This window comes from Budorcas taxicolor, chromosome 11 (assembly GCF_023091745.1).
Source record: "Budorcas taxicolor isolate Tak-1 chromosome 11, Takin1.1, whole genome shotgun sequence".
Classification (NCBI taxonomy): Eukaryota; Metazoa; Chordata; class Mammalia; order Artiodactyla; family Bovidae; genus Budorcas; species Budorcas taxicolor.
In genome coordinates this window covers 53,440,229-53,466,355 of record NC_068920.1, presented here as the reverse complement: position 1 = coordinate 53,466,355, position 26,127 = coordinate 53,440,229, and the positions used below count along the sequence as shown (strand labels likewise).

The 26,127-nt window shown below is 40.2% G+C and overlaps 1 protein-coding gene across 1 annotated transcript in view; it reads right to left on the bottom strand.

Moving 5' to 3' along the window:
• Positions 1 to 24,041: 24,041 nt before the first annotated feature.
• Positions 24,042 to 26,127, bottom strand: part of TINAG (tubulointerstitial nephritis antigen) — a 109,689-nt gene continuing 107,603 nt past the window's right edge. Inside the window, exon 11 of the mRNA XM_052649082.1 lies at positions 24,042 to 24,176. Within this exon, the coding sequence (XP_052505042.1) occupies positions 24,042 to 24,176 (135 nt within the window). The remainder of the gene's footprint in view (positions 24,177 to 26,127) is intronic.

The window sequence follows — 26,127 nt, the reverse complement described above, 5'->3', positions numbered from 1 at the left end:
TTTAAGTGGCATGTGATGAATTCAAAGCTCAAGGTGTGGAGAAAAGAGCAACGAAATTACGAGATAGAAAACAGGTTGCCATTTAGGCTCTGTATCCTGTTAACCCATATCCATCTCTGTTTTATGAATCAATAAATGTTCTATCTCATCCAAATTTGAAGCGGCTTTCTGTTTTGTGAAAACAAAAATTTCATGTGGTCAGCCTCCAAAAATAAAGGAAAATTTAGTTTGATGGCATTATTTAATGATCTAAGTTTTATTTAAGAAAAATTGTCCCCCAAAATGATGGTACTGTAGTAGCCATGTTTAATTCTGCAGAATGAAAATGTCTTGGCTTCTTTACATACAAAAATTTCAAAGCAAAGTTTTTAAAAGTGTTTTCCTATTTTCATGTGTCATGAATTAAAATATATTAGTACAATGGATTAGTGTATCAGTGACTGGTTCCTTAAGAAATAAATAAACACACACACAAACACACAAAGAAATAAGATACACATAATTATATGAATTACTACCAAAAATGGTATTAATTTCAGCAGAGCCTTTTCTCTCCTCATCATTCTCAGTTGGGTTTTTTAATGGTTTATCAACAGAGTTAAAATGATCATAATATAGGAGCAGCAGAAAATGTCACGTTTGTAAAATGCCCACAATTCTTTTTGCATGTTTGCACTATCCGCTTTATGAATTCTTAAGTGACTCAAACCATAGAACCTATTCAGAAGTTCAAATTTATTTCCAAAAATAAAAGTGGAAGAACAGAAGAGAGTAGTGCTGGAAAGATGCAGAAGAATTTTGATGATCCCACTAGGTAATTAACACAATAAGTAGTGCCTTCTTTGCATGATCTCTCAGTTCCCCCACAGGGCCAAAATCAAAGTCTTTTCATCTTTTATTACACCTCCATTTCTGAGGACCTTTTCTTTACACATCACTGAAAAGTCTTTCATTTCTCATTAATGCTTTAAGTATAAAGCTAGTCCTGGTGATGATATAATTTTTCCCAAGTCTAAATTAGGTTTCATACAAAGTCAAAAGGAAGAACTCATGCTGTTCTGCTATTTTACTTAGTGTTTATGTGAATGAAGAAACACGGAGTTTCAGAAGTTTGCTTTTTCTTTTATTTTCCTTTTTAAAGTCAGATATTTGTAGTTGACTTTGAGTTCATTAGACAGAAAATAGTAGAAATGCTCAGTTTTAGACTTATATGCTTGCCCAGATTTGAAAAGGATACTTAGAGTTTACATCAATAGAGGCCAATTGTATACGTAGGCAAGAAAGTTCACTTCAGTTCAGTCACTCAGTCGTGTCCGACTCTTTGCGACCCCATGAATCACAGCATGCCAGGCCTCCCTGTCCATCACCAACTCCCGGAGTTCACTCAGACTCGCTTCCATCGAGTCCGTGATGCCATCCAGCCATCTCATCCTCTGTCGTCCCCTTCTCCTCCTGCCCCCAGTCCCTCCCAGCATCAAAGTCTTTTCCAATGAGTCAACTCTTCGCATGAGGTGGCCAAAGTACTGGAGTTTCAGCTTTAGCATCATTCCTTCCGAAGAAATCCCAGGGCTGATCTCCTTCCGAATGGACTGGTTGGATCTCCTTGCAGTCCAGGGGATTCTCAAGAGTCTTCTCCAACACCACAGTTCAAACGCATCAATTCTTCGATGCTCAGCCTTCTTCACAGTCCAACTCTCACATCCATACATGACTACAAGGAAAGAATCATGTGAATTTAAGTGTCTTTGTGTATTTGCATTTTCTGAAGCTCTATCAAACTCAAATTCCTGGTGCTATTGAAATCCAATTTTTACTGATTTCTTCTCTTCTTAGGACTTCAATTAATCAGAATTGTTTCACTCTACAGACATTGCAGATACTAAACTTGGCCCTGGAATATTCACCAAAATTTTGCATCACGTTTTTTACTATCTGCACTTTAAAATGTTGGCTATACATTACCAAGCATATACCAAATATCTGTTTGGAATAAGCATTACGTTAGCACAACTGAGAATACAAACTTTTCTCACTCAAAAAAATTCTAATCAACTATGAACAGAATATACTTTACACACACACACACACAATCTGCATATATACACATACACATACATACATATAGAATATTTTTAGTATTTTTGTAATATTGTTCAGTTTCTACTTTAATTGCCCATCCAATATTATAGGCAAATAATATCATATTAGTAAATTCTTGGTTGTTGATCAGTCACTCAGTCATGTCCTACTCTTTGAAACCCCATGAACTGCAGCATGCCGGGGCTTCTCTCTCCTTCACCATCTCCTGGAGCTTGCTCAAACTCATGTCTTGGTACAGACAGTCATTTCTATTTCAAAACTAGTTAACTGAGGATTTATTCCTGATTGCTTTCTGGGATGTAGTTAATTCTCAAGACTTATTTAGCCTTCCTTGGAGCATTGCATGATGAGCGGAAGGAAGAAGGGTATTTGGACCTTATCATCAGTGAAGAACTACAGAGCCTCTTGATGAAAGTGAAAGAGGAGAGTGAAAAGGTTGGCTTAAAATTCAACATTCAGAACACTAAGATCACGGCACCCAGTCCCATCACTTCATGGCAAATAGATGGGGAAATAGTGGAAACAGTGGCAGAGTTTATTTTTTTGAGCTCCAAAATCACTCCAGATGGTGACTGTAGCCATGAAATTTAAAAATGCTTGCTCCTTGGAAAAAAAGCTAACCTAGACAGCATATTAAACAGAAAAGATATCACTTTACCACCAAAGGTCTGTCTGGTCAAAGCTATGGTTTTTCCAGTAGTCATGTATGGATATGAGAGTTGGACTATAAAGAAAGCTGAGTGCAGAAGAATTGATGCTTTTGAACTGTGATATTGGAGAAGACTCTTGAGAGTTCCTTAGACTCCAAGGAGATCCAACCAGTCCATCCTAAAGGAGATCAGTCCTGAATATTCATTAGAAGGACTGATGCTGAAGCTGAAACTCCAGTACTTTGGTTACCTGATGTGAAGAACTGACTCATTGGAAAAGATTGATGCTGGGAAAGACTGAAGGTGGGAAAAGAAGGGGATGACAGAGGATGAGATGATTGGATGGCATCACTGACTCAATGGACATCAGTTTGAGTAAACTCTTGGAGTTGGTGATAGACAGGGAAGCCTGGCATGCTGCAGTCCATGGGGTGACAAAGAGTCGGACACGACTGAGCAACTGAACTGAACTGACTGGCATCTGTCCATATCACATGCAGACGTGATGCTCATTCTCCAGTTCGGTCTCCAGCAGGAGCATCCCTCTGTTCAATGAGATGTCGGTCTCACTGTCATTCTCCAGTCCATTTCATTTTGGACTAATGTAATGATTCTTCCAAATGGATGTTTAACCTATGCTTGTTGATGAACAGCCAATTTATTCAAACTTAGAAGGCACTCTTGATATTTCCCTGTACCTGTTTGGTATAAAAGAGACTTTTATGGTCTCTCTTATGTCACTTTAGAACTATGGGAGCCTTAGAATCATATCAATTTAGCATACCTAAGTGTGAACTCTTGGTTTTATCTCAAAGATGCTTTTTCTGATTCTTCCACATCTCAGTGAATGACACTACCATCAGCTCAGCTGGCCAGGAAAAGATCTGAAAGATCTAAAAGTCTCTGCAAATATAAGTTATTGTAGCTATTGTGGAAAACAATATGGAGTTTCCTCAAAAAACTAAAAACAGAATTACCATATGATCCAGCAATCCCACTCCTGGGTATGTACTCAGAGAAAACTATAATTCAAAAAAGATAGATGCACCCCTATGTTCATAGCAACACTATTCACAATAATGAAGACATGGAAACAACCTAAATGTCCATTGACAGATGAATGGTTAAAGAAGAGGTGGTACATGTATCCACGATGGAATATTACTCAGTCATGAGAAACGCTGGTCTGGAATAAATACAAGCTGGAATCAATTGCCGGGAGAAATATCAATAACCTCAGATATGCAGATGACACCACCCTTATGGCAGAAAGTGAAGAGGAACTCAAAAGCCTCTTGATGAAAGTGAAAGAGGAGAGTGAAAATGTTGGCTTAAAGCTCAACATTCAGAAAACGAAGATCATGGCATCTGGTCCCATCACTTCATGGGAAATAGATGGGGAAACAGTGGAAACAGTGTCAGACTTTCTTTTTGGGGGCTCCAAAATCACTGCAGATGGTGACTACAGCCATGAAATTAAAAGATGCTTACTTCTTGGAAGAAAAGTTATGACCAACCTAGACAGCATATTCAAAAGCAAAGACATTACTTTGCCAACTAAGGTCCATCTAGTCAAGGCTATGGTGTTTCCATTAGTCATGTATGGATATGAGAGTTGGACTGTGAAGAAGGCTGAGCATCAAAGAATTTATGCTTTTGAACTGTGGTGTTGGAGAAGACTCTTGAGAGTCCCTTGGAATGCAAGGAGATCCAACCAGTCCATTCTGAAGGAGATCAGCCCTGGGATTTCTTTGGCAGGAATGATGCTAAAGCTGAAACTCCAATACTTTGGCCACCTCATGCAAAGAGTTGACTCATTGGAAAAGACTGTGATGCTGGGAGGGATTGGGGGCAGGAGGAGAAGGGGAAGACAGAGGATGAGATGGCTGGATGGCATCACTGACTCGATGAACGTGAATCTGAGTGAACTCCGGGAGTTGGTGATGGACAGGGAGGCCTGGCGTGCTGTTATGCATGGGGTTGCAAAGAGTCGGACACGACTGAGCGACTGAACTGAACTGATAGAAAGAAAAGTGATAATGTCATTTGCAGCGACATGAGTGAACCTAGAGATTTATCATACTAAGTGAAGTCAGTCAGAAAGAGAAAGAGAAAGATGACGTCACTTATGTGTGGAATCTAAAATATGACACAGAAGAACTTATGTAACAGAAATAGAATCACAAACATGGAGAACAGACTGGTTTGCCAAGGGTGAGAGGGGGTGGGCCATGGGTGGAGTGGGAGATTGAGGTTAGCAGATGTAAGCTTTTATATAGAGAGTGGATAAACAACAAAGTCCTACTGCATGGCACAGAGAACTATATTCAATATTCTTTAATACATCATAATGGAAAAGAATATTTAAAACAGTGTGTATATATATATATATATATATATATATATATATACATGTATATCTATCTGAATCACTTTGCTGTATAGCAGAGATTAACACAACATTGTAAATCAACTTACTTGCTGTATAGCAGAGATTAACACAACATTGTAAATCAACTTACTTCAGTTGAAAAAGAAGATAAAATTCTTCCACGATCACACAAGCACATCTTTTTCTTCCTGCTTCTCATTATCCCCCACTCTTCAGTTACTGCCATGATCTGAGCATCCTCAAACTCTCACCGGTTCCGCGTCTATAACCTCCTTATTGCTTCTTTCTTCATCTTACTTTTTCTTCAACTTATTTTTCACATGGAAATTAAAGGAGTAATAGTTTCTCAATGCCTTCCTAGCACACTGAGAATAAAATCTAAGCTCTATACTATGGCCTTCACGGTCCATGTGGGTTTGTTCTCTGCTGTTACATTGAGAATATTTATACCTCTATTTTGAACAGGCTGTTTTCTTTTCCTAAAATTGTCTTCCCTTCTCCATTCCCCTGGCTGATTTGTGAATACTGTTAGATAACTTCCCCATAAAAGGCTTTCATGATCATGCTATCTAGATGGATCTTCCCTTCTCCTGTGTTCTCTACTCCCCCTTATTCCAGCCTGTTTGAACCACAAAACTAAGCCCATTTTTGAACCCCTATATTGTGAGAACTGTTCTCAATACTTAGCAACAGAGTAATCATTCAAAAGATCTGTTGAATTAGATACCAAAAGTGCTAAGACAGAAAAATTTATATCCAAAGTTAACTTTTTCCTTGAAAGCAAGTATTTCTAGGATAGATTCAAGGCTTGTTGTTGTTTTCCAGTCACTAAGTTGTGTCTGATTTTTGAGACCACATGGACTGCAACACATCAGGCTCCTCTGTCCTCCACTATCTCCCAGTTTGCTCAAACTCATGTCCACTGGGCCAGTGATGCCGTCCAACCATCTCATCTTCCGTTGCCTCCTTTTCCTCTTGCCTTCAATCTTTCCCAGCATCAGGGTCTTTTCCAATGAGTCACCTCTTCACATCAGGTAGCCAAAGTATTGGAGCTTCAGCATCAGTCCTTACAATGAATATTCAGGGTTGATTTCCTTTAGGATGGACTGGTTGGATCTCCTTGCTGTCCAAGGGATTCTCAATAGTTTTTTTCAGCACCCCACAATTTGAAAGTATCAGTTCCTCAGCACTTGGACTTTTTATGGTCCAACTTTCACATCTGTATATGGCTACTGGGGAAACCATAGCTTTGACTATGTGGACCTTTGTTGGCAAAGTGATGTCTCTGCTTTTAATACACTGTCTAGATTTGTCACAGCTTTACTTCCAAGGAGCAAGTGTCTTTTAATTTCATGGCTGAAGCCACCATCCACAATGATTTTGGAGTCCAAGAAAATAAAATCTGTCACTGTTTCCACTATGTCCCCTTCTATCTGCCATGAAGTGATGAGACTGGATGCCATGATCTTAGTTTCTTGAATGCTGAGTTTCAAGCCAGCAACCTTTCTCTCTCCTCTTGCACCCCATCAAGAGGCTCTTTAACTCTTTACTTTCTACCATTAGAGTGGTATCACCTGCACATCTGAGGTTATTGATATTTCTCCCACAACCTTGATTCCAGCTTTTGATTCATTCAGTCTGGCATTTTGCATGACGTACTCTGCATATAAGTTAAATAAGCAGGGTGATAGTAAATATATAGCCTTGGTTTCTGTGTGTTCTTGCCACTTCTTGATCTCTTCTGCTTCTGTAGGTCCTTACCATTTCTCTCTTCTATCATGCCCATCCTAGCATGAAATGTTCCCCTGATATTTCTGATTTTCTCGCCTATTCTATTATTTTATTCTATTTCTTTGCATTGTTCATTTAAGAAGGCCTTCTAATCTCTCCTTGTTATACTCAGGCACTCTGCATTCAGTTGGATATATCTTTTCCTTTATTCCTTAACTTTCACTTCTCTTCTTTCCTCAGCTAACAGAGTTTCATCAAGAGTATATGTTGGTCACAGATAACACCCTTTTCCAACAACCCCAAAGATGATTCTACACATGGACATCGCCAGACAGTCAATATCAAATCAGATTGATTAACTTCTTTGCAGCTGAAGATGGAGAAGCTCTCTACAGTCAGCAAAAACAAAACCTGGAGCTGACTGTGGCTCAGATTATGACCTCCATATTGTAAAATTCAGGCTTATATTGAAGAAAGTAGGGAAAACCACTAAGCTATTCAGGTATGATCTAAATCAAATTCCTTATGATGATACAGTGAAAGAGATGAATAGATTCAAGGGATTAGATCTGATAGACAGAGTGCATGAAAAACTATGGATGGAAGTTAGTAACTGCAAGTATCCCTCTGAAAATCCCTGAGCTTTAACTTGGTTTCATAACCCAAACCTTTGGAATCCTTCTGGAATTCGCTCTCTCTTGCTCCCCATCATGGGTCTTAAATCAAGTCCTGATAATCTTATAACCTAAAAACTTTGCCAAACAGGGCATTTCTCTTCTCCATTTCCTGGTCTAAATCACCACTACATCTAGCCCCAAGCTTCTTAATCAACCACTTGATTAGTGGGAGCCTTGTCTCTGGTCTTGCCCTCCTCACATCAACTCTCCAGCCAGCCACTGCTGCTGCTGCTGCTAAGTCACTTCAGTCATGTCCAACTCTGCGACCTCATAGATGGCAGCCCACCAGGCTACCCCATCCCTGGGATTCTCCAGGCAAGAACACTGGAATGGGTTGCCATTTCCTTCTCCAATGCATGAAAGTGAAAAGTGAAAGTGAAGTCGCTCAGTTGTGTCCGACTCTTCACAACCCTACCAGCCTACCAGCCTCCTCCGCCCATGGGATTTTCCAGGCAAGAGTACTGGAGTGGGGTGCCAATGCCTTCTCCACTCCAGCCAGCAGGACAATTCAGAAAATTTTAATAGTCTCCCCTCATCATTGCTTTGGGGATAAAGGCAAAGTTCTCTAACATCATTCCTACAGTCTTATACAATTTACTTGTCACCTACCTCCCTACCACCCTCCCTCCTTATCTCACTCACTCATCTGCAAAAGAGCCTCTTCTTAACTCTTCTGAGATTACTCATCCCCCCCCAGGCCTTTCTTCAGTTCAGTTCAGTTCAGTTCAGTCACTCAGTTGTGTCCAACTCTTTGCAACCACATGGACTGCAGCATGCCAGGCCTGCCTGTCCATCAATAACTCCCAGAGCTTACTCAAAGTCATGTCCATTGAGTTGGTGATGCCATCCAAACATCTCATCCTCTTCCGTCCCCTTCTTTGCCCACCTTCAATCTTTCCCAGCATCAGAGTCTTTTTTTTTATAATAAATTTATTTATTTTAATTGTAGGTTAATTACTTTACAATATTGTATTGGTTTTCCCATACATCACCATGTATCCACCACAGGTATACACGTGTTCCCCATCCTGAATCCCCCTCCCTCCTCCCTCCCCATACCATCCCTCTGGGTCGTCCCAGTGCACCAGCCCCAAGCATATAATAGCCAGGACATGGAAGCAGCCTAGATGTCCATCAGCAGATGAATGGATAAGAGAGCTGTGGTACATATACACAATGGAGTATTACTCAGCCATTAAAAAGAATACATTTGAATCAGTTCTAATGAGGTGGATGAAATAGCATCAGGGTCTTATCAAATGAGTCAGTTCTTCACATCAGGTGGCCAAAGTATTGGAGTTTCAGCTTCAGCATCAGTCCTTCCAATGAACACTCAAGACTAATCTCTTTTAGAATGGACTGGTTGGATCTCCTTGCAGTCCAAGGGACTCTCAAGAGTCTTCTCCAGCACCACAGCTCAAAAGCATCAATTCTTCAGTGCTCAGCTTTCTTTATAGTCCAACTCTCACATCCATACATGACCACAGGAAAAACCATAGCCTTGACTAGACGAACCTTTGTTGGCAAAGTAATATCTCTGCTTTTTAATATGCTGGTCATAGCTTTTCTTCCAAGGAGTAAGAGTCTTTTAATTTCATGGCTGCAGTCACCATCAGGAGTGATTTTGGAGCCCCCCAAAATAAAGTCTCTCACTGTTTCCACTGTTTCCCCATCTATTTGCCATGAAGTGATGGGACTGGATGCCATGATCGTAGTTTTCTGAATGTTGAGTTTCAAGCCAATTTTTTCACTGTCCTCTTTCACTTTCTGCCATAAGGGTGGTGTCATTTGCATATCTGAGGTTATTGATATTTCTCCTGGCAATCTTGATGCCAGCTTGTGCTTCATCCAGGCCAGCGTTTCTCATTTGCCACCCAAGTGTGACTCTCTCTAGTCTACTCCTACTTTTCCTTTGAGGACTGACCTAAATATTCCTCCTGAAAAGCCATTTACTTGCCAACACCCTGAACTAGACCAATTCCTCCTGTTACAGCTTCTAGTCATGTGGAAATTCCCTTCAAAATATTCCTCATAAATTATTGTAATTATGCACTGAATATCTATTTTTAATACTTATTTCTTCATTTGGCCACATTATAGTTGTGGCATGCAGATCTTCCTTGCATCATGAGGGATTTTTTGTTTCTGTGTATAGACTTTATTTGTAGCATGTGGGCTTAGTTGCTCAGGGACATGTGATATCTTAGTCCCTTGCAGCCATGAAATTAAAAGATGCTTGCTCCTTGGAAGAAAAGCTGTGACCAATCTAGATAGCATATTAAAAAGCAGAGACATTACTTTGCTGACAAAGGTTCATCTAGTCAAAGCTATGGTTTTTCCAGTAGTCATGTATGGGTGTGAGTTGGACCATAAAGAAAGTTGAGCACTGAAGAATTGGTGTTTTTGAACTGCTGATGTTGGAGAAGACTCTTGAGAGTCTTTTGGACAGCAAGGAGATCCAAGCAGTCCATCCTAAAGGAAATCAGTCCTGAATATTCACTGGAAGGACTGACGCTAAAGCTGAAGCTCCAAAACTTTGGCCACCTGATGCAAGGAACTGACTTATTGGAAAAGACCCTGATGCTGAGAAAGATTGAAGGCATGAGGAGAAGCGGACAGAAGAGGATGAGATGGTTGGATAGGATTACCGATTCAATGGACATGAGTTTGAGCAAGCTCCAGGAGTTGGTGGTGGACAAAGAAGCCTGACGTGCTGCAGTTCCTGGGGTCGCAAAGAGTCGGACACAACTGAGCGACAGAACTGAACTGAACTGAAACAGAAATCAGATGTATAGAACAGTCTTTTGGACTCTGTGGGAGAGGGAGAGGGTGGGATGATTTGGGAGAATGGCATTGAAACATGTATAATATCATATAGGAAACGAGTCACCAGCCCAGGTTCAATGCATGATACTGGATGCTTGGGGCTGGTGCACTGGGATGACCCAGAGGGATGGTACAGAGTGGGGGGAGGGAAGGGGGTTCAGGATGGGGAACACGTGTATACCTGTGGCAGATACATGTTGATGTATGGCAAAACCAATACAATATCATAAAGTAATTAACCTCCAATTAAAAGAAATAAATTTTTTTAAAAAAGAAATCAAATCCATATCCCTTGCATTGCAAGGCAAATTCTTAACCACTGGACCACCAGAGAAGTCCCTGGATATTGTTTCATGCCAGACTAAAAAGCACATTTCTGAAAGGAGAGCCCAGGTCTGACTTTTTTGCCCCAAATATCCCTGGTGCCTGACAGAGTCTAATACAGAGCAGACCCTCGATAAATTTCTATTTAAATAACAAACTTCCAAACTTGGATGTGAAAGAGACTCCTATCTCCAAAGTTCCAAAAAGACCAAGTGTGTCTATGTCTACATGTGTGGACATTACCACCATAGACAATGTCCTATTATTAAAACCATTGGCCACAAATGAATGTTGAAATTCTCCTCCAACTGCAAGAAGTCTAGACAGTCCTGGAAGACACAGATTTCCACTTCCATCTCCTAAAGTGAGATGATGTGTGTTTACCTCCAGTTTCTATCTGGAACTTGGAAACCCTATCTTTTCTCCCCTTGTCCCAGGTAGTCCTTGAAGGATAACTTGAAAACTAGAGGAGTGTCTGTTCTATTTAGAAACATTTATTCACATAGCATCCTTGAGTAGTAGATTCTCCAGAGCCATCATGATGTCCAATAGAAGATCCCATGAACTCCCTAAGCACACTTGTAGATATCTGACTAGGCATCCTAACGGTTGGATCAGAAAACATGGACACTGGCCTGACACAGAACCACGCTGAGGCAAGCTGCCCACCCTTAGTCAGCTGCAGGATTGGGAGTCAGGAGTGGGAAAAAAGATTCAGAGATTGTTTGGATCATCTGTGCCTCCCTCCCTTTTGCCTTCACTGCACCTGTTGCCACCTTAAGACGAGGAGAATATTGCCCTGTCATTAAAAGAGCTTGTGTCCTCTTTAAATTATATCTCCTGGAGCTGCATGAACCACCTGTTAAGTGAAGTGGAGACTCTGAACAGCACTTGTCATTATCACTCAGTACATAGTGAAGGCTCAATGAATGTTAATATGATTAATATGTTTACTTAGTTGAACATGACCCCCCAAGAAGCAATAGACATTTAGTAACTTCTGAGAGGTCTCAAAGCTGCTTTACTTGAAAATTTGATATTCACATGGAGAAGTGAGACTTAGTTTTACTGTGCAGTTGCCCCTTGAACAATATGGTTTTGAACTGCATAGGTCCACTTATACAGGGATTTTCTTCAGTACTTACTACCCGATCCACAATTGGTTGAATCCATGGATGTGGAACCAGAACCCTGGAAATGAAGGCTGACTATAAAGTTATACACAGAATTTTGACTTTCCAGAGAGTCAGAGCTCTTAACCCCTACATTTTCAGAGGTCAGCTATATTTCACAGGCACTCCTCCAAACTACATTAAAATAGAAAAGTGCTATTTTTATTACTTCATTGCATTATCATCTTAATTATTCTATAATCCTTTAAAGCACTGTTCATATGCATGTCATACACATATGTCAAATATCTGACAAATAGTCAAAAGGGTTTCTTTTTTCTACAATGGAGTTAATTCTGTTTGAAATTAATACATTCCAAGGAAAGACATCTTGTGCTGTATTAATTCATGAATGAAAAGTATAAATTAGACAGAGTTGGATAAATGCTAAAGAGATCTCAAATGGCAATTATCACTGGTAATTGCAATGGTAAGAATAAACTTTCTTCCTGAGCACAAATATCTCTTTACTGGGAATGTACCTGTGAATTCAACATACGAAATGCCAAAATATTTTAGAGAAACACAACGTACTACAAAATCAGAAATGAATTTTTTAATGCAAAATCATTTATAGCTTGCTTGGCTTTTCTGCTACTTTATTTTCTTTGTTTGTCTGTCTATAGGAAACTAGTAGGCTAAGAAAGAAGGGATCTCATAGTGATTGGCTCTTGAAAAAGAGAATCTTATCACTTGAAATGAAAGAACTAACACTTAATGGCCTGAGAAGTTCTCAGAAATATGACTTTCATAAATAAATACATCTGAGAACTAGCTTGCTGTGAATGTTCCCGTTTCAAATATGTATTAGAGACCTAAATATTGAAACGTGTTTCTTGCAATGCAAAGTACATCAATACGACTAGTTACTAAACCCTATAGTTGACATACCTATGCTATTTAGTTCTACATTGCATTTGTAAACTCGCTGAATAGAGATGAGCTAAGAGAGTACATGAGAAGTAAAATATAACTACAATTGATGCAACTTTTCTCAAGATTTTCCATTTAATACAAAATGTGTCTTTAAAAACAAACAAGTAATTAGAATTATAAAGAGTGAAAGGAAGCCATGATTATACTGAGAAGCATCATTTAGAGAGCATCGTACATAAATACTTAAATTAGAACACCAGAAAACTGAAAATTAACGCATTAAGGGTTTACTTTAAGAAATTAGAAAAAACATTCAGAATAATTGTAAAGAAATTAGGAAGAAGATAACAAGGATGGAAACAGTTATTAACTATAACTATACAGAAAACAATGATGCAGAAGAAAATATGAAAAAACCACAATTGTTTCTTTGAAAAGGAAAATGAAATAGACAAATCCTTGGTGAGTTTAAGAAAAGAGAAAAACTGTGTAAAGGGTAAAGGATATTAAGGAGGAAAAGTGAGAAATAAATACATATCCAGAAAAATTAAAAGACTGATAGATAGTAATACTATAAATAAAATAAACTAATATTTTTAGTAATATGAAAGCATATGAAATAGGAAAATATATATTTCTATTGCTTAGTATGCCACAAATATTTTCTCCTCATTTACTTCATCTCTTCATTTTACTTATTGTTTCAATTGTGTCTTTTGTGGAATAATGTTATAAATTTCATACAGTAAAATTTAGCAAAGCTATTTATTTCTTAGTTAATGCTTTATCTGCCTATTTCTTCTTGGGTCATTTTGTCTTTTATATATATCATATAATTTACATAACTACATAGTATTTAATATATGTGTATATAAAACACAAGATGACTATATATACTATTTTATAAAACAGTAGTTTGTGAAATAATATATATAGTTGAATCTGCAGATGCGAAACCCATGGATAAGGAGGGTCAACTGTCAACACTGAACCATGCTGTTTTATGCATAGTAGGGACTTGAGTGTCTGCAGATTTGGGTATCTGTAGGAGCTCCTAAAACCAATTCCCCATGTATACTGAGGGACAAGTGTAATAAATATAGAATTGATAATGTGTTTTATTTAATGAGGATTTTTAAGAGAAAAGGGCTGTGAACATGCATGGAACCATTGTACACAACTGTACATGCTGTGTACAATGTTGTGTATGTTTATACAATGAACTGTTATATACAATGGTGCATATCATGTACATGTACTATACAATTATGAAATAAGTCACATTTTTTTGGCAAGACCAGAGAAATTTAAACAAGGAAAACTTTGACCTTTGGCCTCCTCATCCCATACTACACATTGTATATCTACTTATTCATTAACCAGACCTCCACCACAGGCAGGAAGACTTGCTCAACCATAAAGCGCAACACTGTTTTAACATCAACGACAAAATTCTTTAAAAGATCCATTCCTTCTTGATCGGGGTCACAGGACACACCATGGTGATGCTAGATCTGATTATGTAGCTTTCAATAACACATCATTTGATGTACAAGGTTCTGCCTCAAAAATATTTATACAACAGTGCCTTGCTGTCTAACAGGTGGATGTGCTCTCAGAGTTTTCTGAGATTTCTGGGTTATAATCTTCAAAACTGCTTAAAAATAAAATTTTCCACTTCTTTCTTAGATGGACTTAATAATTTTTGGTCACTATGATGATCCATTGTATAAAATGATACATGTTGTGTACAATGTCTATGTTGCATACAATGAGCCATTGTTCACAATTGTAGATTGTATACAACAATACATGCCGGTCCCCACAATGACACCTGGCTAGGTGAGTGAGCCCAGAGCCAGGCAGAGCTTTGCCAGGTGTCACTGATACTGCAGAACTTCCCAGTGGCCTAATTGTAATCTCGGAGCATTTTAAATGGTGGGTATAACTCAAGATAAATCTTATATTCTGTATAACTGACACTTTTTTATATCTCAGAAGAAACACACTTAGTTCATTGTATAGGGGGTGAAGGTTACAAACAGAGGACCAGGGAATGGATGACAGAGGGGAAAGTTATTTCCAGCTGCACTAATTCTAACCAATGAGGTTGTGACTAGTGATTCTTGGGAGAAACCTCACATTATAGGGGTTACCTGCCAACTAAACATTCACTTTAGATATCTAAACAAAATGATGTATATTAGTGCTCACTACTGAAAGTAGAAAAGCTTTCCCCTTCATTCAGTCACACCATTTCTGACAATGTTGGCCTGATTTTCCCTCCTTCATAGAAACCTCCAGGAAGAGAAATGTCTGTATGCCCTTTCAGTTCAGTCGCTCAGTTGTGTCCAACTCTTTGAGACCCCATGGACTGCAGTATGCCAGGCCTCCCTGTCCATCACCAACTCCCAGAGTTTACTCAAACTCATGTCCGTTGAGTGAGTGATGCCATTCAACCAGCCTCTGTCATCCCCTTCTCCATCTGCCTTCAATCTTTCCCAGCATCAGGATCGTTTCCAATGAGCCAGTTCTTTGCATCAAGTCACCAAAGTATTGGAGTTTTGGCTTCAACATCAGTCCTTCCAATTAATATTCAGGACTTATTTCCTTTAGGATGGACTGGTTGGATCTCATGCAGTCCAAGGGACCCTCAAGAGTCTTCTCCAGCACCAAGTTCAAAGGCATCAATTCTTTGCTGCTAAGCATTCCTGGTGGCTCAGCTGGTCAAGAATCCTCTTGTAATGCGGAGACCTGGGTTTGATCCCTGGGCTGGAAAAAATCTCCTGGAAAAGGAACCCACTCCAGTATTCTGGCCTGAAGAATTCCATGGACTATATAGTCCATGAGGTCACAAAGAGTAGGACAGGGCTGAGTGACTTTCACAAGCTTTCTTTATGGTCCAATTCTCACATCCATAAATGACCACTGGAAAAACCATAGCTTTGACTATATGGACTTTGTTGGCGAAGCAATCTCTCTGCTTTTTAATATGCTATCGAGGTTTGTCACAGCTTTTCTTCCAAGGAGCAAGTGTCTTTTAATTTCCTGGCTGCAGTCACCATCTGCAGTGATATTGGAGCCCAAGAAAAGAAAGTCTGTTGCTGTTTCCATTGTTTCCCCATCTATTTACCATGAAGTGATGGGACTGGATGCCATGATTTTCATTTTTTGAATGTTGAGATTTAAGCCAGCTTTTTCACTTTCCTCTTTCACTTTCATCAAGTGGCTCTTTAGTTCCAGGTTGCGCTTCATCCAGCCCAGCAGTTTCACAATGTACTCTGCATATCAGTTAAATAAGCAGGGTGACAATATACAGCCTTGATGTACTCCTCTCCCAATTTGGAATCAGTCTGTTGTTCCATATTGAGTTCTAACTGTTGCTTCCTGACCTGCACACAGGTTTCTCAGGAAGCAGGTAACGGGGTCTGTTGCTCCCATCTCTGGAAGAATTTTCCACAGTTTCTTGTGATCCACACAGCCACAGGATTTGGCATAGTCAATAAAGCAGAAGCAGCTGTTTTTCTGGAATTCTCTTGCTTTTTCTATGATCCAGTGGATATTAGCAATTTATCTCTGATTCCTCTGCCTTTTTCAAATCCATCTTTAGCATCTGGAAGTTCATGATTTGCACACTGTTGAAGCCTTGCTTGGAGAATTTTGAGCATTACATTGCTAGCATATGAGATGAGTGCAATTGTGTGGTAGTTTGAGCCTTCTTTGGCATTGGAATGAAAACTGACCTTTTCCAGTCCTGTGGCCACTGCTGAGTTTTCCAAATTTGCTGACATATTGAGTGCAACACTTTCACAGCATCATCTTTTAGGATTAGAAATAGGTCAACTGGAATTCCATCACCTCCACTAGCTTAGTTCACAGTGATGCTTCCTAAGGCCCACTTGGCTTCTTGCTCCAGGATATCTGGCCTAAGTGAGCAATCACACCATCATGGTTATCTGGGTCATTAAGTTCTTTTTTGTATGGTTCTTCTGTGTATTCTTGTCACCTCTTAATATCTTCTGCTTCTGTTAAGACTGTTTTTGTCCTTTATTGAGCCCATCTTTGCATGAAATGTTCCCTTGGTATCTCTAATTTTCTTGAAGAGATGTCTAGTCTTTCCCATTCTATTGTTTTCCTCTTTTTCTTTGCATTGATCACTGAGGAAAGCTTTCTTATCTCTCCTTGCTCTTCCTTGGAACTCTTCCCATTTCTCCTTTGTCTTTCAGTTCTCTTCTTTTCTCAGCTATTTGTAAAGACTACTCAGACAACCATTTTGCCTTTTTGCATTTTTTTTCACCTTGGGGATGGTTTTGATCACCACCTCCTGTACAATGTCACGAACCTCCATCCACAGTACTTCAGGCACTCTGTCTATCAGATCTAATCCTTTTAATCTACTTGTCACTTCCACTGTATAATCATAAGGGGTTTGATTTAGATCATACCTGAAAAGTCTGACTTCCCTGGTAGCTCAGTTGATGAAGAATTCACCTCCAGTACAGGAGATGCTTGTTTGACACCTGGGCCAGAAAGATCCCCTGAAGAAAGGATAGACTACCCACTCCAGTATTCTTGGGCTTCTGTGGTGGCTCAGCTCATAAAGAATCCACCTGCAATCCAGGAGACATGGGTTTGAATGTTGGGTTATGAAGATCCCCTGGAGAAAGGAACCCACTCCAGTATTCTGGCCTGGAAAGTTCCATAGTCCAATGGGTTGCAAACAGTTGGACACAACTGAGCCAGTTGAGCTATTTCAAATCCTAAAAGATGATGTTGTGAAAATGCTGCACTCAATATGGCAGCAAATTTGGAAAACTCACCAGTGGCCACAGGACTGGAAAAGGTCAGTTTTCATTCCAATCCCAAAGAAAGGCAATGCCAAAGAATGCTCAAACTACTGCACAATTGCACTCATCTCACATGCTAGTAAAGTAATGCTCAAAACTCTCCAAGCCAGGCTTCAGCAATATGTGAACTGTGAACTTCCTGATGTTCAAACTGGTTTTAGAAAAGGCAGAGGAACCAGAGATCAAATTGCCAACATCTGCTGGATCATGGAAAAAGGAAGAGAGTTCCAGAAAAACATCTATTTCTGCTTTATTGACTATGCCAAGGCCATTGACTGTGTGGATCACAATAAACTGTGGAAAATTCTGAGAGAGATGGGAACACCAGACCACCTGACCTGCCTCTTGAGAAATCTGTATGCAGTTCAGGAAGTAACAGTTAGAACTGGACATGGAACAACAGACTGGTTCCAAATAGGAAAAGGAGTATGTCAAGGCTGTATATTGTCACCCTGCTGATTTAACTTATATGCAGAGTACATCATGAGAAAGGCTGGACTGGAAAGAACACAAGCTGGAATCAAGATTGCTGGGAGAAATATCAATAATCTCAGATATGCAGATGATACCACCCTTATGGCAAGAAAGTGAAGAGGAACTAAAAAGCCTCTTGATGAAAATGAAAGAGGAGAGTGAAAAAGTTGGCTTAAAGCTCAACATTTAGAAAACGAAGATCATGGCATCCGGTCCCATCACTTCATGGGAAATAGATGGGGAAACAGTGGAAACAGTGTCAGACTCTTTTGGGGGGGCTCCAAAATCACTGCAGATGGTGACTTCAGCCATGAAATTAAAAGACGCTTACTCCTTGGAAGGAAAGTTATGACCAACCTAGACAGCATATTCAAAAGCAGAGACATTACTTTGCCGACTAAGGTCCATCTAGTCAAGGCTATGGTTTTTCCTGTGGTCATGTATGGATGTGAGAGTTGGACTGTGAAGAAGGCTGAGCACCGAAGAATTGATGCTTTTGAACTGTGGTGTTGGAGAAGACTCTTGAGAGTCCCTTGGACTGCAAGGAGATCCAACCAGTCCATTCTGAAGGAGATCAACCCTGGGATTTCTTCAGAAGGAATGATGCTAAAGCTGAAACTCCAGTACTTTGGCCACCTCATGCGAAGAGTTGACTCATTGGAGAAGACTCTGATGCTGGGAGGGATTGAGGGCAGGAGGAGAAGGGGACGGCAAAGGTTGAGATGGCTGGATGGCATCACAGACTCGATGGACGTGAGTCTGAGTGAACCCTGGGAGTTGCTGATGGACAGGGAGGCCTGGTATGCTCTGATTCATGGGGTCGCAAAGAGTCGGACACAACTGAGCGACTGAACTGAACTGAACTAAGCAACTCTCACTTTCAGTTTGAATGGTCTAGTGGTTTTCCCTACTTCTTTCAATTTAAGTCTGAATTTTGTAATAATTAGTTCATGATGTGAGCCACAGTCATCTCCCAGTCTTGTTTTTGCTGACTATATAGAGCTTCTCCATCTTCAGCTGCAAATAATGCAATCAATTGGATATCAGTACTGAACATCTGGTGATGTCCATGTGTAGAGCTTCCTCTTGTGTTGTTAAAAGAGTGTGTTTGCTAGGACCAGTATGTTCTCTTGGCAAAACTCTGTTAGTCTTTGCCCTGCTTCATTTTGTACTCCAAAACCAAACTTGTCTGTTACTCCAGGTATCTCTTTACTTCTGCATTCCAGTCCCCTATGATGAAAAAGACATCTTTTTTTGGATATTAGTCCTAGAAGGTCGTGTAAGCCATCACAGAACCATGAAACTTCAGTTTCTTCAGGATTAGAGATTGGGGCATAGACCTGTATTACTGCGGTATCGTATGATTTGCCTTGGAAATGAACAGTTACCATTCTGCCATTTTTGAGATTGCACGCAAGTATTGCACTTTGGACTCTTTTGTTAACTCTGAGGGCTACTCCATTTTTTCTAAAGGATTCTTGCTCACAGTAGTAAATATAATGGTCATCTGAATTTTCACCCATTCCAGTCCATTTTAGTTCACTGACTTCTAAAATGTTGATATTCACTCTTGCCATCTCCTTTTTGACCACTTCCAATTTACCTTGACTCATGGACCTAACACTCCAGGTTCATATGCAAGTATTGTTCTTTATAGCATCAGACTTTACTTCTATCACCAGTCACATCCACACTGGGCATTGTTTTTGCTTTGACTCCATCTCTTCTTTCTGAAGCTATTTCTCTACTCTTCTCCAGTAGCATATTGGGCACCTACTGAGCTGGGGAGTTCATCTTTCAGTGTCATATCTTTTTGCCTTTTCATACTGTTCATGGGGTTCTTAAGGGAAGAATACTGAAGTGGTTTGCCATTCCCTTCTCCAGTGGACCACGTTTTGTCAGAACTCTCCACCATGACCAGTCTGTTTTGAGTGGCCCTACATGGCATGGTTCATAGCTTCACTGGGTTAGACAAGGCTGTGATCCATGTGATCAGCTTGGTTCATTTTCTGTGCTTGTCCTTTTCATTCTGTCTGCCCTCTGATGGATTAGAGGCCTGTGGAAGCTTCCTGATGCGACAGTCTGACTGTGGGGGAACCTGGGTCTTCTTCTGATGGACAGGGCCATGCTCAGTAAATCTTTAATCTAATTTTCTGTTGGGTGGAGCTGTGTTCCCTTCCTGTTGCTTGGCCTGAGGCCAAACTCTGGTAGGGGTAAAAGCTATGGTAGAGGTAATGGCAGTAATGGCGGCCTCCTTCAAAAGGACTTAAGCTCCCACTGTCGTACTCAGTGCACAGCAGGCTACTGTCTTCCCACCCCTCCGCAGGAGACTCGTGGACACTCACAGGCAAGTCTGGCTCATTGTTTCGTGGGGTGACTGCTCCTTTCTCCTGGGTCCTGGTGCACACAAGGCTTTGTCTGTGCCCTCCAAGAATCTGTTTCCCCAGTCCTGTGGAAGTTCTGTAATTAAATTCCACTGGCCTCCGAAGTCAAATTCCCTGGGGGTTCTCAGTCCCCTTGCCAGGTCCCCAGGTTGGGAAATCCATTGTGGGTCCTAGCACTTCCTTAACAGTGTGAGAATTTCTTTGGTATAATCGTTCTGCAGTTTGTGAATCGTCTGCCCAGCAGCTCCATGGTGGGGCCAATGGCGACCTCCTCTAAGAGGGCTTATGCCACATGCCATGTGTCCCAGATCTGCTGCAGCCAGAGCCCCTGTCCCTGCAGCCGGCCACTGCTGCCCCATGCCTCTGCAGGAGACACTCAGACACTCAAAGGCGGGTCTGGCCCAGTCTCTGTGGGGACTCTGGGTCCTGGTGCATACAAGGTTTGAGCCCTCTGAGTATCTCTGGCGGGTATGGGATTTGATTCTAAATGCAATTTCAACCCTCCTACTGTGTTGCTGGGGCTTCTCCTTTGCCTTTGGACGTGGGGTATCATTTTTGGTGGGATCCAATGTAATTAATCAGTGAGAAATTGTTCCTTCATGAACCCTTAATTTCCAGTATCTATATGGAATGAAACAAAAATATATTTTCTGTTTCTTCTATCATTTATCCCCTATCCTCATCCTATTCTTTGTATCTGGTAAAGGGTGGAATTTACCCATGACAGCTTGATTTCATCACCTCCTGTATCAATTGTCTTCCAGCAGGATCAGCCAATGAGAGGCACTGATGAGAGTTTGGAAGGTCTGAGCAAGGTAGAAGCTTTAGTATTTGTCTCCCTCTCTGCTTCAGGTGGCACATTTGGCAACACTTTGTCTTTCCATAACTCCAGCTTTCACCAAACAGGTCAGTCCTGCTCCCATCTACCAGCAGGAAAACACCTGTCCCCAGATCCCAGTCACCCCCTGCTTCACTTTGAGCCCTCGGTCTAAGGATTCTGATAGCCTCCTCCTGTGGCTCGTGCCTGGACTGACTCAGCATACTTTACTCCCCTCTCTGCTCCTCCATCACCTACATAACCAAGTCTTTTCACTTTATTCCTCTTATTGCAAACACTTAGAGACATTTCCTTTTTTCTGGTAGAATATCAACTAAGAATTCCATTTGGGGGTTTAAAGAGAATTCATGAGTATGAATTTTAAAAACCTGGAGAAGCCTTTTTCTTGTTTAGAAGACAAAGAGGTGGGACTCAAACATGATGAACCCTGAAAGGACATGAGTCCTATCTTCCAGATCTTCTCTACTTCTTTCTTATGTATGTTTCCTAATGACAGTTGAAGAAAGAATCATGATTCAACAGGGGGGAGCAGCCAGGCTGTAATTCAATGTGCTATCTTGGGACTATTTCCTGTTTTTTCCAGGAAAAACTAGACGAAGTTCTGGATTTCAACTGAAACCCATGAACAGCACATAAGTGGCACATACCTTGGATTGAACAGGAAGAAAACCAGGTCTGAGTGCTCTCAGTGTCACCCAATCTGAGACTTAGTGTCCTGGGTGTTAAGTGATCATAGGACGATTCTTCCCTCCTATGCTCTAAACACAAAACAATGAGACCTCATATGTGTTAACAGAGACTGGAATGCTGAAGTCACATGGACCAAATGTGTGGTCCTTCTCATTGCTCAGTCCAGGCCAAGGTGAGTAGGGCACATAAACAGGCCAAGAAAAATCATAGCATAGGAGGACACTTCTAGTCAGCAATCAAATCTATTCCACAAACAGCTACTTACTGCTTAGTGGGCAAAGGAAGATGCCAATCACTATTTTCTGAAGGCCACCTTGGGGACTTCAGATAATAAATAGAACCAAATATGCTCTTTAAAGTTAAAAGAATGAGAAAATTTTGATTATTATATTATTACAAGATATTGAATATACTTCTGTGTGCTATACATTAGGTCCTTGTTATTTACCTGTTTTAACATACTGCAGTATGTATCTGTTAATCCCAACCTCCTAATTTATCCCTTCCTCAACTTTGTGCTTTGGTAACCATAAATTTGTCTTCTATATCTCTATGTCTGTTTCTGTTTTGTAAATGAGTTCATTTAAATAATTTATTTAGATTTGACACAGAAATGATATCATATGGCATTTGTCTTTCTCCATTTGATTTATTTCACTTAAGATGATAATCTCTAAATACATCTATTACTGCAAATGGCATTATTTCTTTTTTTTGGTTGAGTAATATTATATATTACATTATATATGTGTATATATAAATGTACATACACACATATATATGTGTGTACCTACAGATATGTATGTACACATATATGTATCAACCAACCACAACAAGGTGAATGAGACTCCTGTATGGTTTCTAGGGGAGAACTAAGTGAATAGATGCTTCTTCTGATAACACAGTAGAGATTAATGGAGACAACAACCACTGCAGCAGCACTTCCCATTTTTGTACTCTGTTTTCTCACATTTTCCGCACATCTGGCTCATTTAACCAGGGTATTGTTGGGTGCGACCACATAAAAGAGCTCTACACTGGAAATCCAGACAATAGAGGGCCCAGAAGTGAAGGTCATGGATATCCCACCATTGTCATTATAATCCGCCAGGCTCACTGATAGATCAGCTTTGCTTCTTCATTTATTCATTTGTCATTTAAGACATCAGTGAATTATTAGAAGATTGCATCCTTTCCCAACAAGGATGATGAGGCTATTTTTGTTTCTCTGACTATTGAGAACTGAAATTAGATGCAAATTTGTGACAACTGAGCTGTTTTGGGGGGGTAAATGTGTGATCTTGCCCAATACAGTTTTGCAGCTCATTTTAATAGACTTTACACCAAGTGCGCTGGTTTCCCAAAATAGGAGTTGTGTGTCCTACATACACATTAAGACAGTACTTCCATTGTCAGCATCTAAGTTTTTTTGTTACTTACTATCTTCCCCGCATCATAAGCAATTACATTGTAAAGAGTAGTTCTTTCCTATGACTCTCCTTTTGAGTTAGATTGCAAGTTCAGTTTAGATGAATGAAAAGAACCAAAATGTGAGCTTACTGAGAGAAACAATATATTTCCACTGCTTTTTAGCAAATCATAAGCAATGTCAGAATTAAGAAAACATTATTGGGTGGAAAAAAATTGCAAATGATGGCAAACCGGTGTTTTCAGTGCTTTTTGTTGTCTGACATCCTCATTGTTCAAAGAGAGAGACCAGATCATTTCCACAAACAAATGCTATGAACTTTTAAAACAAATGTCATCACACTGTTTGCAAATGATCAAAGTCAAAAAGAACATTGTCATGCGAGGGAAATGAAGACTACTAGGGAATTTAAAAGGCATTTAGTCCCTCTTCAGTCCTCTGTTAGTGGTTTTACATACTCGGTGACACAAAGGAAATGGGAGCTGAGGGCCTGGGGTGAGAAAGAAAACAAGCAGGTTGTGATGACAAGGCGACAAGGCAAAGATTGCACCGTCACAGAGAAGCTCACATGGCTTAATTTCAATTTAAAGGGTGACTTGAACGCTTGGCCTGATGGAAATTTAATGATATACTATGGCTCATCTGCACTTGTCAACTGGCCCCAAGCTGCGATAATCAACTTTTCAATGTCAGACTCATTTACTCCTCGAAGAATCCTAAAATAGCCATTCTCTCCCCAGGACTTTCCCCAGGAATTGGCAGCAATCTGTAGGAAAAAAAAAAAAAAAAAAACACACACAAAAAACAAAAAAAAAAGAGAGAGAGAGAGGAATACTGAGTACCATGTTTGGATATTTTTAATCCAGTCTGTAATGTTACAAGGGATTCCTGTGTCACTTTATATGCCTTTGACTTATTATAGACTGCAATTATTGAGAACCTGCACATTTTCTGAATAAGAACAAAACAATTATGTTATTCATTAATTACATTCATAGGCATGTATCCTCATGTTCAATAAGTAGAGTTGGCTTCCCTGGTGGCTCAGACGGTAAACCGTCTGCCTACAATGTGGGAGACCCAGGTTCGATCCCTGGGTTGGGAAGATCCTCTGGAGAAGGAAATGGCAACCCACTCCAGTACTCTTGCCTGGAAAATCCCATGGATGGAGGAGCCTGGTAGGCTACCGTTTATGGGATCGCAGAGTCGGACACGACTGAATGACTTCACTTCACTTCTTCACAGAGTACAGTGGTAACATATGCATGGGTTTGAAGTGCCACATTAGATGACACAAAACTGCAGTTACAGAGGGTCTGCTATATGACTGGTCCACGATAAAAAAATATCCTGTGTTCAGGGAGCTTACAGTCTAACGAGAGATGATCAACATAAGGCAAGTACTAAGGTAGGAATATGTGCATAGAGAAGCATCTCATTCATCTGAATGGTTCAGGGAGGTTGTCATGGAGGAAGTACCACCCAAAATGCTTATTAAAGCCTGGGAGTCAATTGACCAGGCAAAAAAGGAGAAAGAGAGATTCAGGTAAAGGGAAACAGTAAAAACATAAATATAAAAGCATGAAGCATTGAAATAAAGCAACAAAGTTGTCATTGATCATAAAACAAAAGCAAGTTGGTAGCTTATGAGGCTGGAAGGGAAGGAAAGGAAATCCATGCAGAGAAAACAATGGTGAAAATGATACAAGTCATGGTTGCTTCCAGCAGGAAAACAGGTGGACAGGTTTACATTTTGATTACATTACTCTCTATGAACTGAGATGGGTAAGTTTTAAAAGGCTGGGGAAAAATGCAGGGATGTAAGCAGCCCTTTGCCGAAAACTGTCCTCAGCAGGAAACCCCTTCTTTTGCCGTGTTAGCGAAGCTATATTTTAGCTAAACTTAAATCAGGGCCTTCTCATGCTCTGCTCATCTCAACCTAAGCACACTTTTCAAATCTTTTGATCACACACTACCGTGTCTAACCCGTTGGTTCTTCCCATAAATCAAAGAAATAGAAATGAAGATTAAGTAGCCAGCAGGTGACTAGACCTCTTCCCCAGCTTCCCCTTCAGTAATTTCAAGAATGAACTGTGTGAACAAGATAGCAACTAAAGAAAGACCACAGGAAGTTGACAACGCTGAAGGCAGTGGGGGACAGTAATGACCCTGACCCCCACCCCAGTGATTAACTGAGATCATTCCCCTTTTCCCTTTAAAATTTTTGTGATGGAGTAGAATCTTCAGACTTGTTTTTCAGGGGGCACAAGTCCACCTTCTCCCCAGGTTACTGGCTTTCTGATTAAACGATGCAGGATACAGCATGCTTGGGGCTGGTGCACGGGGATGACCCAGAGAGATATTATGGGGAAAGAGGTGGGAGGAGGATTCATGTTTGGGAACGCATGTACACCCGTGGTGGATTCATGTCAATGTATGGCAAAACCAATACAGTATTGTAAAGTAAAATAAAGTAAAAATAAAAATTAAAAAAAAAAAAGAAACCTCCTTTTCACCTTTACTTCTGAGCTCTCAATTCTGTTCCATAAATCTGTCTGTTTTTATGCCAGAATCATATTGTTTTAATTACTATAAATTTATAGTATAGCTTGAAATAGGGTAAGATGGTATTCCTTGCTTTGTTCTTTTGAAGGATTGTTTTGTCTACTCTTTTTTGTTTCCATATAAATTTTAGGATGGTTTTTCTATATCTATAA